The sequence below is a fragment of the Carettochelys insculpta genome, chromosome 3 (genome assembly GCF_033958435.1).
Source record: "Carettochelys insculpta isolate YL-2023 chromosome 3, ASM3395843v1, whole genome shotgun sequence".
Classification (NCBI taxonomy): Eukaryota; Metazoa; Chordata; order Testudines; family Carettochelyidae; genus Carettochelys; species Carettochelys insculpta.
The window spans coordinates 16,980,876-17,006,510 of record NC_134139.1 but is presented as its reverse complement, the minus strand read 5'-3'; the positions used below and the strand labels follow the sequence as shown (position 1 = coordinate 17,006,510).

Genomic DNA, 25,635 nt, shown 5'->3' with positions numbered 1-25,635 from the left:
GACAAATGGTATTATCCATGTGGAGGTCACAGTTGGAGAAACTGAGGCATGGAGCATCTAAATGACTTTCCAAACTTATGCAACAAGTCACTGGTTAATGCAAGAATACAGCCCTGTATAGATCTAATTTACCTGTCACCTCTGGGAGAATCAGGATTGACACCATTCAAGTCAAGAGAGCATAAAGCCAGGGTTAGTGAGAGGAAAATCAAGTTTGTCTCCTGACCCCTTCTTCAATACTTTGTATACAGAGACGCGACAGCCATGTCAGATGTAGCACTGCTGGGGAACTCCAGCAGTTTGCCCCACTGCTTGTCCAGCAAGGTGAAGGTGCTAATGTAGGCCGTGTATGTACATTTTTACTATCATATAAATCCCCAGTGAGATCACAACCAACTGCAGCTGACTCCCATGGCAGTGGGAGGTCACAGGCATTTCAGGGACGCAGGCATCGCAGTGCCTAACTCCAAGGGTACATCTACGCCACCCGGCACATCAGCCTGGTCAGGTTCAATCTTCTGGGATTCTATTTCATGTGCCTAGTGGGGATGCACAAAATTGAACTATCAGGGATTGACAGTCGACCCCTGTACTCCTAATCGCGCAAGGAGTAAGGAAGATCAGTGGGAGAAACTCTCCTGTCGACCTCCCTCAATGAGAACAGCCAAACGTCAACCATGGATTCATCGTAATGCCATAGCTGGAATTACATATCTATGATCAACTTTAAGGTCTAGTGTAGACCTGGCCCTAGGCACCCTTCTGCCAAAAGGAATTCTGAGCCCTGACTTAGGCACCCTCACTCTCTTTACAGGGAATGGAGAGAATCACATGCTAAGAAAGGCATCTTCTGCACCTGACAAGCTGGCCAGGAGTGAAAGGCAGAAGAAGGGGCTGGGGCTTAGGGACTAGATCCACAAAAGGCCTAATGCCTACTGATCTGGGTCTTGGCTATCTGCCTGACAGGACAAATCAGCTTGGGACCCCCAGCTGAGAGCTATATCTTGGAGGTAGGACCTAGGCCACGTCAACTATTAAAGTAGCCTGTGCCCTTTCAAAGAAAATCAAGAGTGAGAGACAGACACTCATTTAGGATGTGGGAGACCTAGGTCCAGATCCCGGCTCTGCTTGATTTGGAGCAGCTACTTGAACCATCGTCTCAGATGCGTGGCCCAATCACTGGGCTATTAGGCATTTCTGCCTCAAGTTGACATGTAGGTGGATGCTCGTACCTTCCAGGCTGTCTTTTGTGTGAGGCCCAAGGTTGTAGGTATGCTCTGTGAACATGTACGGGATTGGGACCTGTAGATGAGATAGGCAGGGGAAGATCTATTCTGACAAGGTTCTCATGGGTAAGGCATGAGCTAAGTCTCCCAGAAGTACTGTGAGGTGGCACGGCTTTGTGCACCCCCTACTGGCAGAAATAGAGAAACCCACGGCATTAGGAGGCAGCAGAGTGGAGGTTTTGAAAATGTCAGTGGCATCTGAATGTTGGACAAAAGGCCCCATGAGAGTCAGTTAAACACCTAGGCTGTGGCTACACTAGCACCCCCCTTTCGAAAGGGGGATGCTAATGAGCCACTTCGGCAGATTCTAATGAGGCGCTGCCATGCATATGCGGCTCCTCCTTAGCATAATGGCGGCCGCGCGCGTTTCAAAAGTGCCGCTTTCGAAAGACACGCCGCAGCTGTAGACGGGGGCCTTTCGAAAGGACCCCTCAGATTTCGAAAGCCCCTTATTCCCAAAACCAAATGGGAAGAAGAGGCTTTTGAAGTCTGGGGATCCTTTCGAAAGGCCCCTGTCTACACCGGTGGTGTGTGTTTTGAAAGTGGCTCTTTCGAAACACGCGCGGCTGCCATTATGCCAATGAGGCGCCGCATATGCATGGCAGCGGCTCATTAGAATCCGCCGAAGTGGCTCATTAGCATCCTCCTTTCGAAAGTGGGGAGCAAATGTAGCCATGGCCCTAATGTTTGTGGTTCTAGCTCGGAGTTTTTTAACAAGTTTGTCAGTTATATATGTTTTCCTCAATGATATTCAAATATCCCTCTATGGAGAAAAAATTATGGATTAAAAATACTGAAAACCTCAGTTTAATTGAGGAAATAGTTTCTGAAAGCAAAAGACTACGCGGAAAGTGATTCAGAGAAGACAGTCTTGAAGGTCTAGCTACAAATTAGTAAACTGTTACCATTTAGCTTCAGCAAGAAGCAAAATACCAGATTTAGCCATTTTTGTATTGATCGAAAAGAGCTAACCAGATTGTCACTGTTATCCAAAAACACTGTTAAAGAAAAATGTTTGTAGATTGCCATTATTATGTGATAATGCAGCCCCCCCGGTGTCCAGCTGGGCTTAGCCATTGTCAAGCACCAGACAGAAAGCTAATTAAAGCAGTTGTTTGATGTTTTGAGGCATGTTAAATTACCTTGTTACCTGTCAGACAGAAGCCACTCTGCCCACGGATACCTGGCTTTTCTTCACTCCTCCCTGGTGGGGTCTACTCACAACAGCCTTCCAGAAAGCCCTGCTCACCCCTTCCTGTCTTGAGCACGTTTATTTTCTGATTAAGGCAAACAGACGCTCTGTGCAGGGACCCAGAGGCCTTCCTGCTAATTACCAGCTAGTAAACTTAATTGGACTTTTTCCCTCAGCACTGTTCCTAAATCAATTAGGCAGAGTTGTTTCTCACCTCTTTTTCCCAAGTCGGTTGCTTGGAAGCACACCACCCAAAAGCAGTCAAACATCCAAATGACAAGATGGTGACCTCCACAGCTTGAAAGTTATCACATTTTAAAATTCATTCATATTCATATATTTCCATAAAATCTCTTCTACACAAACGACAGTGTTTTTCCCCTACATAGTCAGTTGAACATCAGACTATAAGAGTCCTCAATTGCTTCATTGTTGATTGTGGCTTTCTCTCTGCTTGCCCCATGAACAAGGTGAAATACTGCTCTGATTAGTCAGTCTTCATTGCTGAGATCTGCAATTTTTAGGGATCTGTTAAGTAATATTTAGTACACATATAAATTATATAAAAATACATAAGAGGCGTGTGATCGAAAAACAGGCTTTCATCACTGAAAGCTGCAAACTATCATTAATTCACTGTGTTGTAGCCAATGTGCTGTGTTGGGACACACTACTGGGAACCTGCCATCAGCAATTTCTGTATATAACAATTAAAGATGGAATTGTAGTTTCTGAGACTGCATACCTTCTTGAAGTTATGTTTGTGCATAAGTACCTTGCTTAATCAGGGTCTATAATAAGACTTTCGCTGCGCTTGGATCTAAATATTTGTAAAAAAGGGAACTATGGCTATTACAGGGTTTTTTGCTTTTGTTTTTTGTATATGATGTGTTAAAATTAGTCAATCTATACAAAAAGAATAGAGTTTCAGGGTGGTAGTACATATTTGATCTGGTAGTCTGTCTCATCACAGTAACTTGTGCTTTTGATTTGCTGTAAAGATCTAAATTCATGGCCTTTGTAAATGTCTGATTTTTCTTTCTACCACCAGATACTAAGTCCCACACTATAGCCGCGTCTACACGTGCACGCTACTTCGAAGTAGCGGCCCCAACTTCGAAATAGCGCCCGTCATGGCTACACGTGTTGGGCGCTATTTCGAAGTTAACTTCGACATTAGGCGGCAAGACGTCGAAGTCGCTAACCCCATGAGGGGATGGGAATAGCGCCCTACTTCGACGTTCAACGTCGACGTAGGGAACGTGTAGACGATCCGCGTCCCACAACATCGAAATAGCGGGGTCCTCCATGGCGGCCATCAGCTGAGGGGTTGAGAGACACTCTCTCTCCAGCCCCTGCGGGGCTCTATGGTCACCATGTGCAGCAGCCCTTAGCCCAGGGCTTCTGGCTGCTGCTGCGGCAGCTGGGGATCCATGCTGCATGCACAGGGTCTGCAACTAGTTGTCGGCTCTGTGGATCTTGTGCTGTTTAGTGCAAGTGTGTCTGGGAGGGGCCCTTTAAGGGAGCGGCTTGCTGTTGAGTCCACCCTATGACCCTATCTGCAGCTGTTCCTGGCACCCTTATTTCAATGTGTGCTACTTTGGCATGTAGACGTTCCCTCGCAGTGCCTATTTCGATGTGGTGCTGCCCAACGTCGACGTTCAACGTCGACGTTGCCAGCCCTGGAGGACGTGTGGACGCTATTCATCGAAATAGCTTATTTTGATGTCGCTACATCGAAATAAGCTATTTCGATGTAACGTGCATGTGTAGACATAGCCTATAAGTCTATAAGGTGCCACGAGACTTCTTGTTGTTCTCTAAGACCCACACTGTGATTTTAACCCTTTCAGGCCAGGTGATCTTTTTTGCATTAACTTAATCATCAAAGAGAGCTTTGTACTCTCCCAGGAAAGCTTAACCCAGTAACTCGTGTGAAACCACAGAGCATAGTTTTACCAAGTAACTTTGTATTTGGATGGTGTCCACTCTTTTTGCATTTGTGGAGTTCTGAAATTCTAGCCCCTTGTAATGGACTAATAATTTATCTGAAGATTTTCTAAACTGCTCCATATGAAAGTTGGTAATTCCGGTGATCATGTGCAAAATAGTGTATACTTCCAGTTGCCACTGCAGACATCTGGACGAATCTGTGAAGCCTTCAGTGCTCTGTCTAGCTAATTTAAATTCAGAAAAATAACCATACCAATCTTGCCCTAGTGTAAAACATTATATTTCATTAGCATATAAACAAACATCTTCATCTTCCCTTATTAATTAACATCAAGATTACTTCACTTGTGCAATACTTGAAAACCCTACTATAAACATTATTGAAGGATGAGGACTACTATTACAATTAGGTTGTGTCTATACTGTGAGAGAAATTCGAATTTAAGGCAGCTAGCTCAATTTTACCATGTGACTGTCTTCACTGTAAAGACCATTAGCTCAATTTAGGGTGCACTAATCTCGAGATTACAAAATCGCAGTTACCTGATGGGTGTAGCGTCAAACTCAAATTCGGAAGTTCGATTAAAGGCCAATGTGGAAGAGCCATGTCTTAAAAGCAAATTTATTAGCCTCCAGAGGTGTTCCATATGTAACCCACAATGCCCCTCTCACTGCTACGCTCTGGTCATTGCTCTCCAGTAACAGGAAGAGCCTGATTTTCCAAGTGGGAGCAGCGAGCCTTTAGCTGTGAGCTCATGTTACTTTATAGCAGCTTGAGAAATGGCTTCTTTCTTTCTATGCTGTTAGCGGGGTGCACGCATCTACCCATTCATACAGCCTTTGAACAGAGTTCACAACTGTCTGTACGTGTGCTGTTTTTTTCTGCGCTGCCCAGCGCCGGCCCCTGTCCCACCGTACCACGTGTCAACAAGGCTGTGCTGGGGTCATGCTTGCATAACATGCCGAGAAACTTCTTCTCAGTGGTTTACATTTGTGTGCAAACCCTCTTCGCTCCCCCACAGGTGCCACACAGTGTGGGTCTTTCCCAAGCTCAGGCACATCACGTGGGCAGCCCTCAACCCAACCCAGTAAAAGGAAGTACCTGTCATTTGGTGCTGGCAATGCTGCCAGTTGCATGGGAAAGAAAGTCTGGGCTTCGCTGCCACTATGGGGAAGTTTTCCCTGGCAGTTAAGATACTGGTGGCTTTGGTGTCGCCATGGGGAAGTCTGCCCCAGCAGTTAAGGTGCTGGGAGCTCTGCTCCCACTGTGGAGAAGTTATTATGTTATCATTATGAGAAATATGTTATGTATCAACCATGTCAATGTAAAAACAGCAATTACACAGAGAAAGTAACCATACAACAAATTGCAGGGTAAAATGTAATCTAGTAGGAAAGCCCATGTTTTCTTTAAATGACACTGAAAAATTTTTTAAAATGCCATTATTTTACTCTCTTTAATGGACAAACTCTTTCAAAAAGTCTGGAAACATCAGACCTGGCAAAGCAATCACTTGCTGGTCATTGACAGCTGGCTATACCCCTTTTTTAGCCTTTTCTTGGTTCTTTGCTCTTGTATACCCGTGCAAACTACACCCACTGTTGCATTTGAGAAAGTTTTGTGAGACATAGCTCACTGCAGCTTGTCTCTGCTCTTCTCCATTGGATGACAGTTTTCTCCTTGCCATTCTTTGTGTCTTTTGCTGCCATTCTTCGGTTCCATTTTGTCTTTCCTACTGGTCTGTTTTTCTTAAAATTAGGGATAAATAACAGTTTTGGTACATCTGTATAAATCTTAAAGGCCACGTCTACACAGATCTGTGCTGCCGGCAGTGTGATACAAAGGAGGGGTCTCGACAATGCAAATGGATGGTAATTTGCATATTTGTGTGGTTAATTTGCATAGTTTTATGAGATTACCCTGCCAGCAGAGGCTGCTGCTGGCAGAAAACAAACCATGTAGATGTGGTTTTAGGCAGTCCCTTATGCCTGGAAAAAATCAGCGATAAGAGGCTGCCAACAAAGGGGGTTTCGCTGGCAAAACCACACCTACACTGCTTGATTTCTGCCAGCAGCAGCTTCTCCTGGCAGAGCAATCTTGCATGACCATGCAAATTAGCCATGTGAATATGAAAATGAGCAGCCATTTACATTTTTGATACCCCTCCTTTGCATCACACTGACGGCAGCAAAGCTCTGTGTAGACGCAGCCAAAATAAATTTAGTTTCCTTTTTCCTTTACATGGGAAAAATATTACATATATTTCTTAGAATATTTCAGAGATATTTTAGAAATACAGGTTGAACCTCTGTAATCCAGCACCCTCACAACCTGACTTGTGCTGAACCAACAAATTTGATGAACCCTGGGAGGTCAATATTGTAAAAGAATTTCCAACACTTCCACTGTTTACTGGGCTCTTAGAAGACATTTAGGGATAAATTACAGCCAAGTATACTAGACCCTGACCTACGTGGAGGTTTTATTCCTGCACAACCCCACACAAGTCAAATTTCACATTACTTGGGGGAGCCAGGAGCAGCACTGGAGAGTTTCCTGTCTCCTGTGAGCAGCGCGGAGCTGAGAGGTTGCTGACCCATACTCTTCACCATTTAATCCTACTTTGTACTTTCTATGTCCCTACCTGATATTTAATTCATGACAGTACATCCCTCTCAACCCATAGCTATGTAGCTTCTTTAATAGCCTTTTGTGAGGGACATTATAAAAATCATAGAACCATAGAATCATAGTACTGGAAGGGACCTCAGGAGCTCATCTAGTCCAGCCCCCTGCTTCAAGCAGGATCAACCCTAACTAAGTCATCCCAGCCAGGACCTTGCCAAACTGGGACTTAAAAACCTCTAGGGATGGAGAATCCACCACCTCTCTAGGCAACGCATATACCTCGTGAAGTAGTTTTTCCTAATATGCAACCTACACCTCTTCCTCTTTAACTTCACTTTAACTTGCTCCTTGTTCTGCTATCTGATCAAAAACCTTTTAAATGTCTAAATAAATGTTTACTTTATTTCCTTGATCTGCTACTCCACTGATGTGTTCAAAGTACTCTGACATATTAGAGGGACATGATTTTCATCTGCAGACCCTATCATCTCATGATCTTATAGGTGCTGGTTATTTTATTTTTAATTATCATTTCAATCAACTGGCCACATACAGATGTGTGGCTTCTAGGACTTTAATCTCCCATATTCCATCTATAGCATTTTTAAAATACAGATACAGTATCTACCACTGTTCTGGAACATTGGGTGTTTTAATGAGCAACTGCATATTTTTGTTAACACCTCAGTGATTTCACACTTACACCCCTTCAAAACAGCTGAATTTGCACCATCTTGTCCTGATGACATACTGCTTGACTTACTGGTTTGTTATAGCACCTCTTCTTCTGGCACTGCAGTCTGGTTCGACATCCTAGGAGAAAATGAAGGTACAGGTTGAGCCTCTCTAATCCTAACTCTCGTCTGGCAGCATCCCTAATGCGGCATGATTTTAGTCAGTCAGACAACCACTTATCATGGGTGTGGCCAAGTTTCCCATGGTCCCATGAAGTTTATTTACAGCTACCAGTCCTGGCTGTCAGTGTTCTGTGCTGTTAGTTAGCTGTAATTTACCCCAAATGTCTTCTAACAGCCCAGTAAGCAGTGAAAGTGTTAGTAATGTGCCAAACATTATTGTCCTCCCGTGGTCTGTCAATTTTTCATAAGTTGTCAAGAAGCTTTCTCTAAGCTTTGTGCAGGTGTGTCATTTGACTGGTTATATGTGTACAGACAAATATTTTAGCTGTATTCTTTGGTTTCTGTCTTCTCCAATAATACCTTACTTGAAAGAAGCATAGTGAAAATTCATTGGTTATCATGCATTACACATTCAGTTAATACTGTGTTGAGCTCCATTGAGAGGCCTATAAATAATTTAAAATAAGTAATATAAACCATTATGTAGTGTTGTTGTTGTTGCTGGTAAGCATATGCCACATTACCCACCCCATATTTCACTGTTATGTTTTCTGCACAGTGTATAGAACATTGAGGCTAGATATATTTAGATAAAAGGTATTATACAAATGTGCAGGATGAAGTTTAAACATAGAACTCCTTTACTTGTTAAAACCTGAATTAATAAGGGCCAATATTTTAAACTGGTGAGCAGCAGAAAATTATTGATCCATAGTGTTATGATGGCATCCTTTGCTTTAATATATCCTATGACAGGTGTCTTCACCAGAGGACAGCTGGGCCCAGTAGAAATCATCCACCAGTATGTTCGTTACGATGAGATACATGAAGCGATTAGTGTCCTGAGAAGCATGAACTGGGACACTATGGGTCATCAGTGTTACATATGCCTGAGTGCCATCGTAAATCACCTTTTCAGACAGAAGCTTACTCCTGAGAGAGAAGGTCAGAGTTTGCGTATATTGCTTATTGTTCAAAATCTATTCTTGAATTATTGTGATAATACATATGAGCTTTAAAAGGAAGGCTCCATATTGACTAGGTCAGAATTACACTTTCTTGTCTCCAATCACACATCATTATTATATAGTCATCAGAGGTCACTATTCCAGAGATATTTTCAATAAGATTATATACATGCATAAATTGCATTTTAATTCATATTTAGAGTATGGAATGTGTAATAATACCTACCTTAAGTAATATAAACACACCCTTAAATATATATTGCATGATATACATCATCTCTGTGATATATATAGATACAATAATTTTAATTACATTTGTACATATTCTTGCACACTTTCGTATCTTTCTTACATCGAAATCAGTTACTCATGTTGGCCAATACAGAGTGCAAATATGTATTTTATGCTAATATTTAGAAGAAGCACTCAGTAAGAAGGGGCATATGTCATGGGGAGGACACAGGAGTTATTTAGTTCACTATGGAGGTATTTGCAAAAAGAGCTCTTTCAATTCAACATCCAGAGTCTTTCCACACTCCCTCTGTCTCCACTTAACCATAGGACCACTACACCTATATTCACTGTAACCACCCTATTCCCTGCAGTGACTCCTGACATCCCACCATATAGAAGGATGAGTTTCAGGCTCAGCCTTACCCTTGCTGTAGCCTGGTGTGATGGCTTCTCAATGAACTGTATACTAGAATGCAACAGACTCCAAGATTTAGAATACAACAGTTGCGTGAGGAGGTGTCAAGCCATGGCCTAGCAAGAAGACAGCTGTATGCCAGGCTCATCCTTTATTGGAAAAAATGCAGGGCTAGCGCATGTGGTGAGCCATAAATCTTAGAAAAATTATAAGATGCCCAGCTTTCTCTCAAACCATCAGTTGGCCATCCCTGTTCTACAGCATGCGATGCAAGTCAGATATCCATAACCTCTGCACTATAAACGTACAGCACTAAAATCGTGTCTTAATAGAACATACTTGCAGAAGCAACCAGTAAAAAGATAGGCTGCTCTTGAAACGGTTATAAAAATATGCATATTCTAAATAGATGTCTGTGCATTTTCTCCCCATGCAGCAGCCTAATGTTGTCTTATGGCAGACCGAATTTTATTTCAGACCAGATTTATTCTGTATGAATCTAAGAAATCTGACATGGTAATTTGTTTTCTTTTTATTAGTGGAACCCAGTGAGCCATTTTATTTGTAGCAGTGTGGCGGTTCATCTTTGAGATCTTTATCTCTGCCTTCAGCATCAAGCTGGGTTATCTAATGAACCTATAACTGTGCTAGTAGTTACCCATATTCCATGTAGGTTGGCACATATCAGAAGCACAAAACATGCTGTCAAGAAAACAACAATAGCAAGAGTGTGGCTTGTTTTTGCAATAGCATTTCTGTATTCAATTTTAGTCTAACTTGATTGCTGCTTTGTAACAAAACACCTTTAAAGTTCATCATATTTTACTTTTTGGATTTAAGATAATTCAAAACCTAATTTACTAACACTTATGTTTATAAGGCTGTATTATTAAACCATTTAATGCTATCCAATCTAATAAAATAAAATGTAACTATGCTTAGAACTAAATAGTCATTGTCACTAAATACAGAAATGGCTAGTTTAAACAATGTTAATAGCAGTAAACTGAGATTCTGTTTGCCTAATGAGACAGTGAGTTGGGAATGCTTTGTTTTAATGCACACGAAAAGCTCTGATTAAGAACAAAGATGTTTCTACATTCATCTTGAAAGGAGAATCTGTCCCGGTGCATCAGATTCTTTCAGTGATTTGAGGAAGATGGAGACTTTCAGCAATAGTTTTGTTCTATGTTTAGCAACATATACCTTGCCGTTTAACAATGTTAATCTTACTCATCATTAAAGTACTCCCACTAAGACACTTAGGGCATGAACGCTTTAAATAATTATAAATAATGGAAGAAAAGTAATTTTGTTAAAAAATATAAGAAGCTAACGTGCCATTGTCAAGAAAGGGGGATTCACAAACAATCTTCTGAAGGAGAGCCTCATTGTTTTCTCACAATCATTTTAAACCAGTATAACTCCTTTGGCTATGGTGACCCCTTCGTGACCAATTGCACAACAGTGAACCTGGGAAAGCTGAGTCTCCATATTCTTTCGTTAGCAGGAAAGAGAAAAGTTGAGTTAATTGGGAGTTGATTTTCACTGACGAACTTGTTCAAACTGTATTGTTCTTATGAGTCACTGTTTTAATTATACGTATCTGCCAAAATGTTGCTTCCTTGTAGATTACTTAACTTTTGACTTCTTTTTGTTGCTCCAAGTCTATGTCAACGCTGCTTCATGTGAAAGTTTATACACGGGGTTGGTTTTGTATTTTAAGTTTCATCTTTCCTGTGACAAGCTCACATTTCATCTGTGTTTCAGAAACCTGACTAACTGCAAATGTGAGCAACCTATTGTCATTGAGGCAGTTTCACTTGTTTCATTGCTGATATGTTTGAACTCCACAGCACAGCTTGAGGCAAGCCTTGGAACCTTTTATGCTCCAACAAGACCCTTATTGGATACCACTGTGTTGGAATATAGAGACCCAATCAGCAGATACGCAAGAAGGTTCTTCCACCACCTGCTCAGGTGAATGACAGCTTCAACTTTTATTAACTTCAAGTGAATTGCACGATTCAGTAACTGCCCACTTTAATGTGGTTAACATTTTACAAAAGGACCACCTCTGAAAAAAATGCATTCATCACCATTGTTTGTTTAGCTTGCACTTCATTCCTTTCAACAGTGATGTTGTAGATAAAGTGCTACTTAGAATGCTTCTATCATCAATACACTTAAAAATGAATCAACCTTTCCCATTTAATTTGATAGAAAGAAGAAAGTATGCTTTCAAAGCAGTTTATGGGCAAGCTGCTTTTCGACTAACCATTGGAGTAGCTTACAAACTAGGAAGAAACTCTGAGTTTTAATTGATGCTAAAAATGCAAATGAGTAGTGTGTGGTCCAAGATATTCTTGGCTGTGAGCCCTAAAAATCTGAGTCTTTTGTTCTTCCCACCTTCAGATTTCTCACTTAAGAAATAATATTCCAGGTCATAACCTTATTTCCCGTGTTATTATTTGAATAATACAACATCAGCACAGTTGAAGAAACTAAATTCCATTTCAGCTGCAAGAATAGTGAAGTAAAAAGAAATTCATACAGTGATTTCAAGATATCAGAAAATCAAATGTAGCTGTGCGTCTATAACATTGATGTACTGCTAGAGTTTTGATCAATAATAAATTAATGGCCTGGGTTTTTGGTTTGAATGGCTACAAATTTTAACATACAACAGCTGACTGTGTGCAAGTGAATATCAACAAATGCAGCTGAACTTCTTACTCTGTTTTTTATTTAGAAGCTATTCAGCTAATGCAAATAGGGTAGGAAGTCTTTGCCTCCGTGATAAATAAGAATATTGTATCATGTTTTTGTACAGGGGATTGCCTGAAAGAATAAGACTTACATACTTAAAAATGGAAGCACCCATTTTCCATGTCTCATTAGAATGATATAAGTCTCCCTGCATATACAAAATTATGAACTGTCAATTATTTTGAAAGTAAAATTTAACCCCCTGTCAAAGCTCAAAGAGATAATTGTCGTCTAAAACTGGAAAGCCTGCAAAGGGATAATAGTTGTACTAAACTATTCCACAAAAAAGCCAAGGGAATATTTTTAAATTGATGAAATTTCATAATATTAGCATTATAATATGTTGCTCTAAGGACAGAACCTTTGGCTGAGTTTATTGCGAGATACACTTATGGTGTTAGGTACAAACTGTGTCACTGCTGTTCAGAAGGAATCAGTGGGGGAATATGCAGTGCGCTAATGGCCAAGTGGAGGTGCTCTGGGCCATTTTGTCTGCACAGAGCAGATACAGAAAGAATGCCTCAGAGATTGCTGTGAGGGGAGCGTTCTGTGCTCTTTGTAGCTGCTAGTGAAAGGTGTATCCTCTCTGACTTGAGAGTCTGCTGCCAAATGCTATCAGGCATGCAGAGGCATGGGGCCCTGACTAAGCTCTCAACCCTTGAGGCTGTAGAGCATGGCTAGGAGCAGTGAGCCAATATCTCCTCCTCCCACCCCCACCTCCGCAATCAGGGAGCCTCATTGTCAGCATGTTGCCTGGAAACGGTGCCATAGACAGGAGGGTCTTCCTGTGTGCTGTACCTCCCCCACTGGACAAGACAGAAGTAGACGTTAATCAATTCTGGAATTTCTGTTCCTACTATTGTAGCAGTTTTGTGCTATTTTGTGGCACTGTGTTGTTGTCTTCCTGTTGTCAATAGAATTTTTATTGAGTATAACCCAAGTGATGTGGTCATGTGATTGTTGGCAGAACAGATGGTAATACTTTAAAGTTTATCTGGGAAGATATAATCTAAGTACAAAATAAAATGTTCAAAAATGGGAGCTTTAGCTGATAGAAAGGGGAAAAAGAGTCTCCAAAGCTGATCTTTATTTTATTAAAGTGGTTCTATCTTAATTGGTGTTTATTTCCTGCTCCCTTTGGGTGTTTCATTAAGTGGCTAGAAATGATTTGACTGTACACTAAACGTAAACTGTATTACCGACTTAACCCGAGTGTGTTATAAAGGGTGTGTCTACAGAGGACACTAAGTCTAGGATCTCTGTAACCCAGGCTTGCAGACTTGGTATTTCAAAGCCCACATTTGGGTGTCCACATTTGTTTGGAAACCTGGTCCCCAAATGGTGCTGATGCACCTATACTGCATTACACTGACCTGAGTCACAACGTCATTTTCTGTGGATATAAATCTTTGTATGTGAGAGTTTTCAGGACTTTACAAGGCTAAACTACTCTAGGGCTTCACACACAGTAGCTGCATCTACACGTGCACGCTACTTCGAAGTAGCGGCCCCAACTTCGAAATAGCGCCCGTCGCGTCTACACGCGTCGGGCGCTATTTCGAAGTTAACTTCAACGTTAGGCGGCGAGACGTCGAAGTCGCTAACCTCATGAGGAGATAGGAATAGCGCCCTACTTCGACGTTCAACGTCGAAGTAGGGACCGTGTAGACGATCCGCGTCCCGCAACGTCGAAATTGCTGGGTCCTCCATGGCGGCCATCAGCTGGGGGGTTGAGAGATGCTCTCTCTCCAGCCCCTGCGGGGCTCTATGGTCACCGTGGGCAGCAGCCCTTAGCCCAGGGCTTCTGGCTGCTTCTGCGGCAGCTGGGGATCTATGCTGCAGGCACAGGGTCTGCAACCAGTTGTCAGCTCTGTGTATCTTGTGTTGTTTAGTGCAACTGTGTCTGGGAGGGGCCCTTTAAGGGAGCGGCTGGCTGTTGAGTCCGCCCTGTGACCCTGTCTGCAGCTGTGCCTGGCATCCCTATTTCGATGTGTGCTACTTTGACGTGTAGACGTTCCCTCGCTGCGCCTATTTCAATGTTGGGCTGAGCAACGTCGAAGTTGAACATCGACGTTGCCGGCCCTGGAGGACGTGTAGACGTTATTCATCGAAATAGACTATTTCAATGTTGGCTGCACGTGTAGACGTAGCCAGTGGGTTGTGGGAGAACTTGTCTGTCCATCCTGTGGGAGCTGATCAGAATTCTTTCGGGTGGGTTTAACCGATGTTCAGTCACGTCCTTTTGCATCCACGTGATCCCCGCAGCTGAAGCCATCAGCATCGATTTTAACTCTGTGTGGAAGACATTCTCCATCTTATGCTTTCAGTCCTGTTTTGGGAATCAGGCAGAACATCTGCAAGATGCTGATGGCAGCAGTTAGGAGGGGGATGCTGATGCGCCAGCAGCAACCCAGCTGAGGCTGCTCATGCCTGTTGGCTTAGTCACCCCCTGTGTAGACCTGGAGCAGGACTGCGAATACAAGTTGATGGGATCACATCATCACATGGACCTGCAGTGACCAATAGTGGGTCCAACACATTCATATAAAGTAGATGTTCCAGGAGATTTGGGATCAGCTTCCCCAACTCTCCAGCAACAAGACATCCATACAGGAGCCCGCACAAGTCCAGAAGCAGGTCTCTGTAGCCAAGTAGAAGCTGGCTACTTCCTCCTGCCACAGGTCAGTGGCTAACCATTTTGGAATTGGCAAATCCAACCATGGGGGGATGTTGTGGCAGAAGTTTTTAAGCCATTCAGGATTGTGATATACCCAAAGATGGTGAGCATTACAGATGTTCCTGAAATAATTGCTGGCTTTTGAGAGAATGGGCTTTCCAAGCTGCACCATTGCCATGATGGGACTCACATGCCTTTAGTTTGTCCTCTGCAAAGTACACATAAGAACCTAAACTGCCAAGGGTTCTAGTCCATCATTGTGCAGGTGACGCACTGGTACATGATACCAGGACGTTCGAGAGATCGGGTCTTTTCCTTCATGGACAAGCAGGGTCATTGTTCCTGCCAAATGACATTGTATAGAATCATTGCTCCCGCTGCTATTTTAGGGAATCCCCTGTTTACCCACAGTGTCAGCAAGAAAAAAGGGGAATCTTTAGCCAGGTGTGAACTCCAGACAGTGACGGATTTCTGAATGGGATGTGCAGTCAGACAGACATGTTGTGACGTGCTGGGTCTACATGTGCAGTGGAATTCAGGGATGCTTTGAGCAGCCATTTAATAGGTTTATATTGTCCCATACATGAGAGGGAATGAAATAGTATTGGGGTGGTGCTGTGTTATGAATGTGGGGCAGCTATAGGATATTTTTAAAATGTGCAGGATTATACACCATGTATTATGTAAAAACTTTAATAAAAATGTATGGAGACGTGCAATGTATTTTTGTCAATAGTGGCCATGTAATGCAACTCACGGTTTAAGGCTTACTGTGATGACTGTAAATTTTTGTTCTGAAGTTGATTGAGAACGAGCATGTGATGACATTCATTACAGCCTGTGCCACATTTAACTACAGCTAAAATAAAACTTTCTGTTGTGGTAGGCAAAATTAGCCCTTTATTTTACACAAATGTTTACATTCTAGTATAAGAACCAGGAAAACAGACCGGCTGCCATCAAAATAAACCACACAATAAATAAACTCTGCCAAATCAGTGAAAGATGCCTGTTTCCAAAGGATCTGGCCAGCTATTTCAAGGTGTCCCTGTCTCTCTGTTTCATTTGTCCTTACTAGTGCATGGCTGGGCAAGTGTGGACTAATGAATGTACATGGTACATTTGTCCATTGAATGTGCTGTTGGTTATTGCCTGTGATGTAATCTAACCACTCTCTGAATTGTCCAAAGGCTGGATAGTATGTAGGTCATGACTGCATGGAAGGAACTCAGAGTATGGGACTGGAGCAAGAGCTGAAGTTAATATTGGAATCTGGTAGCCAGGAGCCCAAGTAATCACTCAAGAGCACAGCCAATGGTACTGTGTCTTTATCCCTCAAATGATGGGTAGGTTCCATGTCCACTGATCCTTGCGCTGAGCAGCCTCTGCCCCTCTTTCTACTCTTCCTGCATCCTTATCTTTTTGATACACCATTTGGTCATCTCCTGGTGCCATGTGCTTGCTTCTGAACATGGAAGGACCTTCAAAAGAAAAATAAGGAACACATTATTGTCTGACCAAGGTACACAAAATTATATTTTTCTGCTCTGTCAAAGGGGCTGCTTTAGTTCAAGGTGAAAAGATACTTTTTATCAATTGGCTTTATTTTAATGACACAAAAACACTGGTCACTTTAGGAGTACTTTGGAGCACCACTGAAAACGAACATGGCTCATGGTCAGATAAATGTACAAAACTCAGTTGAAAGGATTTCTACATCCCCTTCAAATTTTTTCTGACAAGAGAGGGTGGTGGGATGAGCATTTATATGGCTACGTCTACAAGTGCATGCTACATCAAAATAGCTTATTTCGATGTAGCGACGTCAAAATAGGCTATTTCGATGAACAACGTCTACACGTCCTCCAGGGCTGGTGCCGTCGATGTTCAACGTTGACGTTGGGCAGCACCACATCGAAATAGGCACTGCAAGGGAACGTCTACACGCCGAAGTAGCACACATCGAAATAAGGGTGCCAGGAACAGCTGCAGACAGGGTCACAGGGTGGACTCATGCTTCCGGGGCAACCGCTCGCCACTCCCTTAAAGGGCCCCTCCCAGACACATGGAGCCTGCACAGCACGCGGTCTGCAGAGCCATAGGTACGCACACCTCGAGCGACGCAGTCATGGACCCCCAGCAGCAGCAGCAGCAGCAGCAGCCAGAGGTCCACCCAGCCGCCCCTGTAGGAGCAGTGCTCGCCCTGCTCCATGCCATGCAGGAGGCAGCTGAGCACATCGTTGCCACAGAGGAGGAGCTGCCCACAGGGGAGGAGGACACAACCCCCAACCCTGCAGCACCCCGCCCCTGCCCCCGCCTCATACGCCGCCGGCTGTGGAGCTACCCCACCAGCACGGACTGGTGGGAGCGGCTGGTGCTCGGAGAGTGGGACGATGACCACTGGCTCCAGAACTTTCGCATGAGCCGGCAGACTTTTCTGGAGCTATGCCAGTGGCTCACCCCCGCACTGAGGCACCGGGACACCTTCATGCGGCGTGCCCTCAGCGTGGAGAAACGGGTCAGCATCGCTGTCTGGAAGCTGGCCACTCCAGACAGCTACCGATCCATGGGCCAGCAGTTTGGCGTCAGCAAGGCCACCGTCGGGGCTGTCCTCATGGAGGTAAGAGGACCCACGGGGGGAGGGGGAGGCAGCCCTGGCAGGGGAGGGGGGCCCTGGCAGGGGAGGGCCACACACACCCTGCACACCCCTCATTGGTGCTCTCCCATGTGCTTCCCCTGCAGGTCGTCCGCGCCATCAACGCCCTGCTCCTCCACAGGCTCGTGAGGGTTGGGGACCCGGATGCCGCCATCGCGGGGTTTGCCACCCTGGGCTTCCCCAATTGCTTCGGGGCTCTGGATGGGACCCACATCCCCATCTGCGCCCCAGAGCACAGTGGAGGACGCTACTTAAACAGGAAGGGTTACCACTCAGTGGTCCTCCAGGCCTTGGTGGACAGCTGGGGCCGTTTCCTGGACATTTATGTGGGCTGGCCTGGCAGCACCCACGACGCCCGGGTATTCTGGAACTCGGGCCTGTGCTGCCGGCTGGAGGCGGGGACCTACATCCCCCAGCGGGAGATCCCTGTGGGGGACACCACCATGCTCCTCTGCGTCATCGCAGATGCGGCATACCCCCTCCAGCCCTGGCTCATGCACCCTTACGCGGACCACCTGTCAGCCAGCCAGGAGCGCTTCAACCTGCGCCTGAACCACGCGCGCCAGGTGGTGGAGCGCACATTTGGGCACCTCAAAGGGCGCTGGAGGTGCTTCCTCACCTGCCTGGATGCGGGCCTCACCAACATCCCCCAGGTTGTGGGCGCGTGCAGCGCCCTCCACAACCTCGTTGAGAGCAAGGGGGAGGCCTTCTTTCAGGGCTGGGCTGTGGAGGCTGGCAGGGCCGATGAGCAGCCACCCGCCGCCCCCAGTCGCCAGGTGGACCGCGAAGGGACCCGGGTCCGGGAGGCCCTGTGGGCCCATTTCGATGAGGCCGCGGGGTGAACGCTGGCAGGCCCCCCACTGCACCCCCCCACATCCTCCACAACACTCCCTGCCCCTACGCCCACACCACAGAGCACCCAAGAGCACACCCCCCCACCTTTCTTGAAAATAAATAAAAACAGACATTTGTTTGTAAAACCAGATCTCTGTTGAACTCTCCTTATTATTAATCTCTTAACTAACTATTTACAGGCCGAATAAATATTACATATATATATATATATTATAACTCCAATAAGATGAAAGAAAAAAAGGGGAAGACAAGGAAGGGGAGAGCTATGTACATGGGGGGGCAGGTCTCAGCATCCATAAAAACAACAATATAACAACAGGGGTCTAATAGAAACTATTTACAAACAAACATAAAACTGAGGGGAATATATACAAAGGGGGGGGGCCACGTCCTGGGCCCCACACCCCCTAATGTCCAGCACTGGGGGTGGGCAGCCATGATCCGCGCCTCGGCCTCAGCCCTGGCCGGGGCTGGCTGGGGGCCGGGCGGACCGGGAGATAAGGCCGACGGGTGTCAGCTGGCCCCAGGTCCCCCTCGGTGGAAGGGCCCTCAGTGGCGGGTGGCAGTGCAATAGCGGGTGGAGCGGGCAGGGCGGGCAGAGCGGCAGCCGGCGCGGCATGGGGGGGCCAGGTAGTCCGCAATGCGCTCGAATGTCCGCATAAAGGCCCCCCATGCCTCCTGGCGCCAGGCCAGCGCCCACTCCTACAGCTGAAGGCGCGGCTCCTCCACCCGCAGATGCTGCTCGGCAACCTCCAGCTGCCAACAATGGATGGCCAGCAGCTGGGAGTCCGTCGCCGTCCGGTGGTGGTGCTGGCTCTGCCGCCGTCCCCACTGTGGGGCTGGTCGGTCCTCCACTGAGGGGTTGGCCTGCAGTGATGGCCCCGGTGGGCTCTCCGGGACCACTGACACCTCGCCAGCACTCTCCGGTCCTTCCGATGGTGCAGCTGTGGAACACGGGGGGGAGAAGAGTGGAGACAGCCATTAGTGTGGGCCCCAAGCCGTGGCCCTTGTCCCCCCACCCCTCTGCTGCTGGTTCCCCATCCACGTCCCCAGGAGATGCTGCTGCTGCTGGGTGTCCCACCCCCTCCCCCCGGGGGACCCTAGAGGTTCTGCTCCCCCCAGCCCCGGGGATGGGGCATGGCACTGTCGTGCTGGGGGGCAGGGGCTGATGCACTCTTCTGAGGGACATGCCACTGCTGTCCTTGGGGCCATGGTCATCTGGGCATGTGGAGGGCCCTGGTCATATCTGTTACCCCCACCCCTCAACCCCGGGGGTGTGCACCGGGGGGGTACATACCTGATGGTCCGCTCCCACAGTCGGGGGACACCCGGTGGGCGGACGCCCAGCTGGAGCTCCTCGACGGCATGACGATGTGCAGCCGCACGTCACTCGAGGAGGACTCCCCCTCCTCCTTCTCTGGTGCCCCGGGGGTGGGCTCCTGGGGGGGCCCCTCGGGTGCGGGGCTTACCTCCGGGGCGGGCTCCGCCTCCAGGGCCTGCTGGGGCTCGTCGGCCAATGTATCAAGCGTGGCCGGAGGGGAGGAGGTGTGCCGGGGGCCCAGGATGTCCCTGAGCTCCTTGTAAAAGGGGCAAGTGACCGGGGGTGGCCCCAGATCGGCCGGCCGCATCCCGGGCCCGGGTGTAACCCTGCCACAGCTCCTTCACTTTACTGCGTACATGATCCAGAGTGCAGGCAAGGTGACCCTGGGTGGCCTGGCCCTCGGCCAGCCGAGCGAACGCATCCACATTCTGCCTCTTGCTCCCCATTACCTGGAGCACCTCCTCCTCACTCCAGAGCCCCAGCAGGTCCCGAAGCTCGGCCTCCGTCCAGGAGGGGCCCCGCTGCCGCTTCCCGGCCTGGCTGCCAGCCTGGGAGCCCTGGCTTCCCTTGGGGGGGTGCCCTGGGGGCGCTTAGGGGGCTGGGAGGCGGCCATCGCAGCACTGGGGGGTTGTTCTGGCTGCAGAAGAGCGTGCAGGCTGGCAGCGTGGCTGGGCTGCCGCCTGCACACTCTCTCTGCTTCCTGCACAGGAAGGCAAGGGGCGGGAAGCTTTAAGGGGCTGCTGCACGCGGCGACCATCGAGCTCAGGGGCTGGGCAGAGCGTCTCTCAACCCCTCAGCTGATGGCCGCCATGGCGGACCCCGCTATTTCAATGTTGTGGGACGTGCAACGACTACACGTTGCCTACTTCGACGTTCAACGTCGAAGTAGGGCGCTATTCCCATCTCCTGATGGGGGTAGCGACTTTGACGTCTCACCGCCTTACATCGATGTCAACTTTGAAATAGCGCTCAACACGTGTAGCTGTGACTGGCGCTATTTCGAAGTTGGCGCCGCTACTTCAAAGTAGCCGGCACGTGTAGATGCAGCCTATGAGTTCTCTTCACTAGCTATGGTTTTTGAATCTTTCAGGGAGGGCAAGCTCTGGACAACATTGATGTTTTGGAGATCTAAGTGGAAAAGTTAACTTCTGTTCCAGGCTAGTAGAGGACTGCTGCCCACCTATGTCAAAGAGATATTCATGCAACTGATTGACCAGAGCTTTTCAGAGTAGATGGGGCTCATGAGTTACAGAGGTGGCTCTGATCAGTATATCCTGCCTCAGATGCAACCCACTATCTGTGAGAAGTTTGTTCCACTGGCCAACTAGCAGTGCACTTGATGCAGAATGTCTTAATACTGACAGTAATTAATGTACTTGAAGGTTGTCTGAATTTCTGATTGAGCAGTCAACTGGGAAACAAAAGGTTCAGTGCTGAGCAGCTGCATTTGAACCAGTCTGTTGCAGCTGGTTCCTGGGAAGTAAGTGGGAAGTTTTGGGTTGAAAGGCCTGGGAAACACAGCCCAGGGGGATTATGGAATAGCATTGGCAGTCTCTCCATGTTCAAGTTTAAGTCTTATGACCCAGACTTGAGGTCCATCCTCACTGCAAAATGCCTGTGTTACAGAATCTTGAGGCCCAAATCCAGTTAAATGAGACCAGGTTTCCAGCCTAAACCGCTGGTTTAAAAGGGATCCCGTCAGTTCTGGTCAGTGCCATGGGCTATCCAGTTGGCGGAGCAACATGGCTGGCAGGCTCCCCACTAGCCTCAGCACCACATGTTTCCTGGGAAGGAGCCATCATCCCCCTCTTCAGCTCCCACCCATAGGGGCGGCCAGGGGGCTCCACATGCTGCCCTCAACCCAAGTGCCACCCTACCACTCTCATTGACTGGGAACCACGTGCCATAGTAGCTGTGAGGGCAGCACCAGCGAATAGAACAGCACACGGACCCATGTGGCCATACTTCTGTATAGGAGCCAGAGATGGGATGCTGTCTGCTTCCTGGGAGCTGCCTTTGCTAAGCACCACCCAGAGCCTGTACCCCTGATGCTCACCTGGGCCCCAGCCCGGATCGCCCCCATTCCCTTAGTGTGCTGTGTAGACATATCCTTAGGCAGAGTTGCACCATCCTCAGAGGGGCACAGAAAGATACAATATTTCCGGTCTCTTTTAAGCACAGAGGCCTTACAACCACTGCTGTCCCTCTTTACGAGATTCATTTCCTGCTGTATAAATATGCTGACCAGTGATGGAGGGTGGGCTTTGGAGCACCATCCGCTTTTAAAGGAGAAACAATTTCTTTCACTCCCTATTGCTCACATGCATGAGGAGCAGGCATGAGACAAAGACATGGCAATGGGTGCACAGGATAGGGGAGGCATAGACAGGAGGCTGCAGAAGGTATGGAGAGAACGGGAGAGTATGACAGAGAATATAGAGGACACATGGGAGGTCTGGATTGGGGGCAGTGGACCAGAAGAGAGATAAAGGAGAGGGAGTAGGGGGATCAGGATAGACCTATGGGGAAATAGGAAAAGGTGGAGTCTTCTGTGCATCCTAACTTCAAATGCTTAGATGTTTCCACATTTCTAGATGTGAAAGTGAAAATGGTTCATGGAGAGAAGTTGTCATGTCTTTTGTCTGCCCCCACTGCACCCTACATCATATTTGGCAGGGACTCTCTTTTTGGAGTCTTAAAGTAGCTCAAGGCAATTTGCACCAACTCAGTTTTTGACCTGGCTAAGGCAAGTGCCACAAAATGGGACAGTTGCTGTAGAAGCTTTATGTTGTAGACACTTGTGTTCGCTGGAGTCTGAACTAAGATCACCATCTCAGGGCAGCAAACAGCTATCACATGGTTATGGGTCACAGCCAGCCTAACCAGTACAAGAGGTGATAGATGCTTTAAGTGAACAGCCATTACAAATGCTTGCCTTCGTTTCTCAGTGCACAGCTTGAGACATCTTAATGGGGCCTGATTTTCAGGATGTGTTGGGCAGTCATCCTTTGAACATTTGGCTCCTTTAAGTTTTCTCAAATGGGGCACTTAAAAATGAAGCTTCCCAGAATCATGACGTCTGACAATATAGGATACAATGAAATATGAAGAGCAAATAAATGAAAGTAGATCACTCTAAGAAGGAAATAACACGCAAATCACAACATGTTATTTGAATGTAGCCATGTTGTTTCTGTCTGTTGTTATAAAATGAAGGGCCCAATCCTGCAAGCTGCTGAGCTTCCTCGCCTTCTGTTGAATTTGATGGGCGTTGAAGGGACTCTGTGTTTTGCAGAAGCAGGTCTTCACTCATGAGAATCTGTGATTGCAAAAATGCATGTATGTATTGCTTTGAATGCAATTATTTTACACACAAAATGAAAATTAAAGGCATCTTAAACATAGGTGAAAAGCCATCAAAAGACTGTTTCTCACCATCATTGACCGGAGTGTGAGCCTTGTCCTGGGGAGACTTGAATAACTCTTTTCATTTCTGATTTGAATTCTTATCTGTACATGAAATACAGGAACTGAATTACAAGCATCAAATACATCTTTGGTGTTTCTTGGGCATCAAAACACACTCTCATTTATTATAATACCATCGTGTATTTAATGCATTATGAATACAGAACATGGAGAGGGATGGAATAGTTATTTTTCACTTCTTAGGAGTGATATTACGTAGCTGACACATGGCTTTGCTTTGCTCCACTCAAGCATTCATAAATTGTTCTTGTCATATTTCCTAATGCATGAAAATAACTTGTTTATTTTACACACATACACACCCATACTCTGTGTTTTATTCAGAACATGTCTGTTTCTGTCTCTTTCTCTCTCTTTCACACACAACAGGCAGGCATGCTTTCTGAGAGTAAACCAAAGCAGCAGCAATATAGCACTTTAGATATGATGAAGTGGGTCTGTCCCACCAGAGCTCATCACCGAATAGATCATTTTGTTAGTCTCTAAAAAACATTTCTGCTGTTTCGTTTTGTTAGAATACAGACTAACATGGCTACCTCTCTGTTATTATTCTGAGCAGTATTTCATGAGCTGGAAATTAAGTTTACACTAATGTACAAACTGCAACTGCAGTGTTGGTTCAGATCAGACCATAGCCAGCTGATCAGCATTTGCAGTCTGTCCTTTTTCTCCCTTTTAGCTGGAATCTATTTTTGTGGTTGTGAATTTACATTTTAAAGCATTTAAAACTTTTATCTCTATTACATACAGATCATGGAAAGTATTTTAAGATTCAAGGACGACTTGGATCTCAAAATCTGAGAGCCACCAGAGATCCACCAAAAGTCTATCAAAATTCACCAAAAAAATTGTATATTTTTCCTGGGAGAAAATGGATTTCCTTGCAAAACAAAGTTGTGTTGAAGTTATTAGTTTGTGCCTATGCCTCCCTCGTGGACAAGCTGTGAATCTGATCAGATGCACGCTTAAAATACTGGATGTATCTATAAACCGTTGTGTCCAGCTTGTGGCTGAAAATGGACCATGATCTCCCACCTCAGGTTTACTGTAATTAGCACTACACTGCGGCTATGCTTAAGACAGACCTCTCAGAAGAGCCATGTGTATTCTTCCCAAAGCTGAGTGAATGGTGCAACTTTCTGAATAGAGTTAGAAGAAGAATTTTGTGAACAAATAAGTGCGGAGTTGCAATGACATAACCCAGTACACACAGAAGTAGTGTTTAAACACAGAACTCACTCTTACCATCTTCTAGAGAGTACTACGCATATTCACTGTTTTTTCCGTCTGGTAAAAATGATCGAAACTAGAGGTTTTCATATGCCTGCTATAGCCACAGACAGAAATTTCAGTCACTGTGATCCAAGTGTACATGAAAAAATTCCCAAAGTCCTGCTTCCCAACCTGCTTTACAAACAAGAATAGGGTTGCCACCTGATCTTAGGTAGATGTATATTTTCCTGTTAACTATTACTGTCAGTGACAGTTTAGAGTGCCTTGTTTCAGTAGTTTTGCTAATGAATTCTTTAACCAGCTCCACTACAGGTCCTACTACTAAACCTAATAAGCACTGTCACTGCCATAGCCTATCCAGCAGTTTTGGACTTTGTGCAACTTAATTCAGGTGGCACAGTTATCACCCATGGTTATGGTGCACATTTGCATTAAACTACTGGGAGACATGTCTGCTACTACTCATGTGGTCAAGATGACCAGACTCCACATGCCTTTCTCCAGTCATGGCTGGCCTCATGCTATGCCCCAGCCACAGACCCTCTCTCCAAGACTGTGGCTATTCTACCGTGTGTCCTTGCTTCACTTCAGTGGTGGACATGCCTGGGCGACATTCTTGCCACCATGTCTTTTCACCAACCGCCACGTCCATTACCGTTACTACCGATGCTTCTCTGCTGGGCTGGGGAGCCCACCTATGTTCCTGCATGGTGCAGGGCAAATGGTTGTTCAATGAACAGATGCTCCATATCAACCTTCTGGAGCTCTGGGCAGTTCATTATGCATGCAAAGCACTTCCAATGGTTCCTGCTGCGCAGGTCGGTCACCATCCTTACTGAAAGCACCACCTGCACATATTATATCAACCGCCGGGGGAGCCCAGTCCCCATCTCTAAACACAGAAGCCATAAAGATGTGGACATGGTGCATTTGGCATCGGGTCACCCCCGTTGCTTCATATGTCCCTAGCATACTGAACATGATGGCGGATGCCCTCAGCCACTCATTCAGTGACCATCATAAATGGCAAATCGATACAGCCATCCTCAACCAAGTGTTTCACCTCTGGGGCCAGCCTTATGTAGATTGGTTCACAACCAA

General features: G+C 46.1%; 1 protein-coding gene across 4 annotated transcripts in view; it reads left to right on the top strand.

The window, feature by feature from the left end:
* WDPCP (WD repeat containing planar cell polarity effector) overlaps positions 1 to 25,635 on the top strand; it is a 235,631-nt gene that overhangs the window by 116,709 nt on the left and 93,287 nt on the right. For all 4 annotated transcript variants that reach the window (XM_074989391.1, XM_074989393.1, XM_074989390.1 and 1 more), the window contains exons 11-12: positions 8,674 to 8,862; positions 11,391 to 11,514. In XM_074989391.1, coding sequence (XP_074845492.1) covers positions 8,674 to 8,862; positions 11,391 to 11,514 — 313 coding nt within the window. The remainder of the gene's footprint in view (positions 1 to 8,673; positions 8,863 to 11,390; positions 11,515 to 25,635) is intronic.